This window comes from Miscanthus floridulus, chromosome 11 (genome assembly GCF_019320115.1).
Source record: "Miscanthus floridulus cultivar M001 chromosome 11, ASM1932011v1, whole genome shotgun sequence".
NCBI classification, from domain to species: domain Eukaryota; kingdom Viridiplantae; phylum Streptophyta; class Magnoliopsida; order Poales; family Poaceae; genus Miscanthus; species Miscanthus floridulus.
This window is the reverse complement of record NC_089590.1, coordinates 78,883,132-78,889,649: the sequence shown is the minus strand read 5'-3', so window position 1 is coordinate 78,889,649 and position 6,518 is coordinate 78,883,132. Positions and strand designations below refer to the sequence as shown.

At 49.4% G+C, this 6,518-nt stretch overlaps 1 protein-coding gene across 2 annotated transcripts; it reads right to left on the bottom strand.

Annotated features, from left to right (window-relative positions):
* Nucleotides 1-2,559: 2,559 nt before the first annotated feature.
* LOC136491312 (rho GTPase-activating protein 5-like) lies at nt 2,560-5,878 on the bottom strand. Of its 2 annotated transcripts, none has more exons than XM_066487579.1 (5): nt 5,329-5,878; nt 4,150-4,270; nt 3,942-4,061; nt 3,459-3,689; nt 2,560-3,371 (listed from the first exon to the last, which is right to left on the bottom strand). In XM_066487579.1, the coding sequence occupies exons 1-5, from the start codon at nt 5,742-5,744 to the stop codon at nt 2,784-2,786; spliced, it is 1,476 nt and encodes a 491-aa protein (XP_066343676.1). In that variant the 5' UTR covers nt 5,745-5,878; the 3' UTR covers nt 2,560-2,783. The 2 variants fall into 2 exon arrangements, with proteins under 2 accessions (XP_066343676.1, XP_066343675.1); XM_066487578.1 differs by having other exon boundaries at nt 4,150-4,288; nt 5,329-5,870.
* Between the last annotated feature and the right edge of the window lie 640 nt (nt 5,879-6,518).

Below are 6,518 nucleotides of genomic sequence, written 5' to 3'. Positions count from 1 at the left end.
ATAACTTACTTCATTCATATGATTACGTCATGCAAACAAAGTTATTTTTTTGATCCGTATAGGAGTACACTTTCTTCATTCCACTTCAAGAACTCATTGAAGTCTTTCATTAGCAGTACTTTTGCAAGTCACGCTTGCATCTTTTTCTTATCTTTTGGTTAGTATTGACCATGACGGCGCATTTCTATTGTGCCATGGCCAATACTAGGATAGCATAAGAGCTACCCAAACTTCTCTCGCTATGCGGGATACAATAACATATGAGTCATCACAAAACTTCTCCCGCCATACAGGATTGACTAGCATAAGTACTATGCCAAACTTCTCCCCCTTCGGGATAAATCTATATACAAATTACCGTAATGAAAAGTTTAGTCATGATGACTAAAATATTCATTTATATTTTATTTTTCAATTAAATCTTCCCATTGGTTCTAATTTAATTAGAAAATTAGTAAATTAATAAAAAACTATCCTGAACTGGCTTGACTCAAGCCTTTTCATTCACATGCCCCAACATTGCAGCCTATTGGCATGCAGCCGAGTGATCTCGTCGGTTAAAAAATAAAACTTACAAGATGCTTCTGCATCAATTCTATATCACCGTTGGGCAGAAAATAGAATTAATGCATAAAACTCATAAATTAACTTGAAAGACATATAATTACTCTTTAAAATTAAATTCTACCGTTGGCTCGAATTTAATTAGAAGATAATCAACTTTATTGTAGCGGAAACACGGTAATAAAATACATTCTATTAGTTCAGGAGTATTTCTTGATCTTTATCTACTCTCTGAAAAACTGACCATGTTGGTGGAGCGCCGGTGGTTCTCGTGATGTGGCCAGAGGGATGATGGCGCTGTCGTGGGGCCCCTCGCCGACGCGCGCGCTTACCGGAGGTTGAGTGCGCCACCGTCGAGCGGCCCTCGGGTAGTGCCCTAGACCCGAGCCCGAGACGGAGACCGCATGGCGACGAGTGGTTCCAATGGTGGAGAAGCATGGTGAACCCCCCCTTTCTCGGCCTACCTCTCCTAACCCTAGCCTCATTTGACTTTCTCCCCCTCGTCCCTCTCTCACCGGTGACGCCCGAAGAAGAGGCCACGCGTGGTAGTCGGAGGAGGATACAGCGCCGTCGCGGGCCCTTCGGCGGAGCGCGCGCCCGCTTCAGCGCCCTGCGCCCGCACGCCAGTGCACACAGCGTCGAGCAACGGCTGCTCCCGTTCTGCCCGCTCGACGATGGGTCTCTTCCGCGCGACGGCGGTGGTGACGGTGGCGGAGGAGCTCTGGTGAGTCCCTCTCCCTCTTTGTCCATGTCATTAGGGTTAGGGTTTCTACCCCTGATCTAGATCTACACTCAACCTGGCTCTTGATGCCATTGATCAGCATGTTCGCTTGTTCGTTTCAGCCAAGGTTTATCAACCAGCCAACAGTGTTTTTCTCTCACAACAAACCAGCACCACCCGGGCTTATCAGCCCAGAAACCAATCAGCGAACAGGACGGATAAGTCTGAAAGTATTGTTAGGCATAGATCAGTGGATAATACTTAGCTTAGATAGAAGACTTGGGTCGCCAAGCGCAGTCGTGGCCATGGCGCCGCAGCGACGTGGCCACTGGGGTCGGAGTCGGGGAAACAGTGCAGGCGCGGTCAAGTGGCAGCGACGAAGGTGATGATGCTTCTCGTCGCTTACCGCGTGCCCACTAACCAGTGGGACGCTGACGGCTGCGGTGAACCTCGTGTCTTACGTCCCGGTCTTCACCTTTCTTTTTATAACATTACGCGATGAGGATCCATCAGTCAGAAAAATGGTTGGACGCCCCGATCAAGACACGCAGATAAGGACTCAATTGGCGTTGGGCCAACCTGTCGAGATCGATCTAACACTTATTGGCTGGCGCGAGGACCTGTGTGGGCTTGGTCTCCAGGGCTGGGGCTGGTGCCGGTGCCGCGATGAGCGTCGCAGGGGGGCGCGGCCTCGGGTACCGCCGCACGCTCGAGAGGCGGGGTTGCCGCGGTGGCCTTGGGCTTCGCCGCCGCTGGAGAGACGGGGTTGCCGGTGCCGCGGTAGTGAGAGTCGCCGGCGACCGTGCAGTAGTTGCCGCAGGGTTGGCAGATGCAGCGGCAGGGACGCGGGCGAGGTTGGGACGGACCGCGCAGCTGCGACGCGAGGAGCCAGGTCGGGGCGGCGGTGACAGCGACGTTGATTATTGCGCTGGATTTGTTCATGCTGTGATTTTTACCATCGGGCCCATCCAAACGCAAAGCAACGCTAACCATTCGCGGTGTGAATCGATGACGGGTTCAAAACGGCGAACCAAACAGCACCGAGGTGGTACCTAGCAGTCCTAGTAGTCCAGCCATGCATTCTTATCCTTTTTATTTCATTCACTTGGTGAATGCATGTCTACTAAAAAAAGAGGAGACGCATTTATACAACAGTTTTTTACTAATAGTTGTTGTACAGGCCAATAAGGTTACAGAATATCAGCAAGATTATAATAGACCATCAAGACATCACTAACGTTTGAGGTATGCAGCACAGAGCCACGGAGCCTGAGTTCACTGTGGCTTTCGTTCGTTCCGTATACCACATGCTACTTCTCCAGACACTTTCGTCTGAAGTAAACAGCGATAATATACAACCAGATAACCTCGATTTTGTAATAGCTTACAGGCTAACCGGTTCTACTCACACAAACTAGGGGAATGGCTTATCAGCTAAACACAGAGGTGTAAACAACAGAATTACCAACTACATAGTACATACAATGTCGTTATTGTATCATACCCAAGCTTGTCTTGCTTCTCGCGGGGCATCAAAGACCACGACATCTGCAGACTTCTTCATGGACCTACTCAACTGAAACACGGGATGCCTGCAAAGCCTCTCAACCCCTTTCCTAAAACTAAATCTGTCAAACAAGCCTTCGCCATTTCTGTTACCAAATTCTCTTCCAGAACTGCTGAATTCTCTTCCAGAAGTGTTGAATCGATTGTTCAAATCGCTGCCAAGAGAGGAAACACCACTTTGGCTTTTCTTGTGGTCCATACCAATTCCAAACTTTTTTGGCTCATCAGAACGGATCTGTGAGTCATGATGGAGAGCTTTCTCAGCTCCAAGGACTTGAACAGGAGTGTCCCTATCAATCATGGGAAAATCAAAGTCTTTTTGACTTGACAGAACTGAAGGTTTCTCCAAGTGCTCTGACATCTGATGTTCATCTTGGTCATTTGGAGAACCAGAGCATGATTGTGATGCCTGAAGTGCTCCATCTTTCTCCTTTCGTTCCTTTAATGTCTTCATGATTAAAGTCTTGAGGAAACTCATCACCTGAACTGCATGTATCAGGGCAGTTAATGGATCGACCATCTGTAAGAGAAATACGCCAGGATTAGTGTATGTGTAGGTATAAACCTTGTATAATCTGCAGACATAGTAAGATGCATGTCAGTTAACCTGAGTCATATTAGGTGCAAAAACCATAGCGATGTTCCGGGCATTCATCTTGTTGTAGTTTTCTTGCTCTACAACATCAGCCATCAGATTAATGGCCCAATCAAGTAATGCTGCTTCAACTGGTGGTAGCATAGAAGCAAAGAGAGCGCACTCCTCTTCCGTGTTGCAGTGTATTACTTGTTCTGGTGTTAGTGCATCCAATACACCTGAAGGAAGCTCCCGAAACCATGCCTACAAAAGGCACAACACAGATCATGGAATGATGTACAAGAAAATAAATAAGTAATGGGAACTTGGGCATCCCACAATAAAAATAACTACATGTTAATTATTCCTAACTCCTAACTGTTTGATATTCATAACACTTAAGGTGTTATCTGCAACTCTGCATCTTTGGCTGTCATTTTCCATTCTTTCTCAATCTGGAGGTCAAAGAAAGAAATCACATGGAAGACCAATGGTAAATTGGGGAGTTCAAAGTACCTTTATCAGCCCGGCAAGGCAGTGCAAGTCAACTTCATTTGGAACCACTCCACTGTTTAATTGGTCCCTGACATAGACTTCCTGGCTATTTTCTCCATTAATCCTAAAGATCCCTTCAATCTAAGACAAAAGTGGGCATATATAAGTGTCACTACAGGGCTGAATACTAATATTCCAATTCTAACTTTGTTTGCTCGGTTGGGTATACCTTAAGTCCTTCACGCTCATATAACTTCCTCTGCATCATTAGCAATATTGTGGGCACGCTGTTTCCTCTTCGATCATATGAACATTGCAGAGAGGTAGGCGAAATTCCAAATACACTTACACTGCATGTAGAATTTGGCCTGGAAAAAGTTAGAAACTAGCACAAATAGTGAACGGGGACATGTTTAAAGGCCATATGGCATTCAGGTCACCATAACAGCTAAACACTGTATTGGCAACAACTACTAGTAAAGAGATAGAATGTGACAGCAAACACGGCAAGGAAACTGTCCATAGTCCTTAGCTCAATCGAATAGGTCAACTGAAGAAGATCCTGATCTTATTTCAACAACCTAAAAATGCCATGCAAAGCCATTTTTAAAATGGAAAAGGACAAAAACATCTGAGACCATATTTGATACAAGTACAAATGAACATACCCCAAAATAAAAGATAAGTTAGAAGATTCTTTATTAGTTGCCCCATGTTGCCCAACAGGCCAACCACCTCAAACAGCCTTGTTGCTTCAAAGCACATGGGCAGATAAAGTTTGGCGACAAAATTCACTTGAGGGCTCAATATACCATTACCCATGTAAGTATATCCTATAAACAATTTTTTTTCATAAGAATGCATTTATCTTCAGAACAATATGTCCTGAAAATTCATCTTCAGAATCTGTTCTACGCCAGGTGCAGAGCAGAGTGAACAATCCAAAATAACTAAATTCTCATCTGTACTTGCTGATACAGAAAACAACAACTCGTAGTACTTTAAAAGTACTGTCTGTCGTCTCTCTTCACGAGATCAACTTGTTCAGTTACTACTAATTAATTCGAACCCCTTAACTAACCACCTTATTACAGAACTGTATCATTGCTAAACACAGAGAAGAACAAAACACAGCTCAGAGCTCACTTCCGCCAGCTTGCTTAGGAACGCCCGCTGAAAACAGCGTGCCACTCAAACTGAATTTAGGAACACCCCATTTTTCACGCAGCGTGTTTGGACAACGGCCACTTCATCAGAAAGCTACAATTCCGTCACGGAAGCCGTCGAAAAAAAAAATCAAGGCACACAAAGCTACAGGCTGCTAAAGGGAAAAATCCAAGAGACAAAAAAAAGAAGTAATGAACGCTTATGAATCATTCGCACGGCACGGCAGTGGCGAGCAGCTCACCTGGCACTGGGCGTGCGCCGCGGCACGTCTGGCTCGAGGTCGGCGGGGAGGCCGAGGAAGCCGCCGAAACGATCGAAGGTGACGTGCGAGACGTGCCGCACGTCCGTGGGCCGCCCAATCTCGATCCCCTCGTCCTCGCTGCCGTCCTCCTCCTCGTCGTCGTCGACACCCACGGCGCCGGCGCTGCACATCACCAGCGACCTCCGCAGCGCCCCCACGACGGCGCCCACCAGCCCTCCCCCTCCTCCTCCTCCTCCTGCTCCCCTCCCTGCCCGGAGCATCATCGGCGGCGAGGCCGTCCCCTCGCTCTCCATCTCGTCATACTCCTCCCCAAGCTCTTCCTCCTCGTCGTCCTCTTCCTCCTCCTCCTCGGCGTCGTCGGAGCGCGCGGGAGAGATCTGGTGTCCGAACCGCATCTGGAACGCCGCGGCGGCGGCTAGTTCCGTTGCGCGCTCGGCTCGGGAGGCGGGAGCGAGGCTGTGGCGGTGTTGGTGGCGGCCCAGGTAGTTTTTCGCGAGGTCGCCTTTGGTAGCCTCGCAGTTTTTATACCCGGCTTCAAACGACCCCGCACTAATCCCCCCCGCTTTATTACCCCCGTCAGATTACCTGCCCGGTTGATTAACGATTAATCCCACGTTGTTACCGCAGCGCTGCAGCCCTCGTCGCCTCGCTTTGCTGTGGTGTTGGCTGATTTTGAAACGCGCGGAGGAAAGCGGGCGGAGTGGTTGGGTTGTGGCGGGATTATTAAAAATCCTGGGCGTTGGTTAGTGGAGCGGAGTGGGGTGGTGGGCCGGTGGGGAGCAGCCGGTGTGGTGTGGGCTGGTTGCCTGGCTCAGTGGCTGGCTCTGGCCCTGCTGGTCCGCGTGCGTGGTGCGGCTGGTGGTGTGCCTGCGCCTGCGCGCGTGTGCGCGAGCGAGGAGACGAAATCTTTACAGCCTGGGTTAGGCGGAAGCCAGTTGTGGTTACAACTTACAACCAGAGGCGGCCAGTCCCCAGAGACTTACCCGCTACCACGGGCGGTCGCGCGTGGCGGGTGGAGCTGGACTGGAGCCGCGATGGTGCAGCGGCCAGCGGCCGCCTCGCGCGGGTCAGGACCCAGGAATGGTGGCACACCGCACACGGCGGCGGGGCACGAGGAAAAAGGGCCTTTTTCCCGTGGTGGGGACAGACACCGGCCGTCCGGGCGCCTC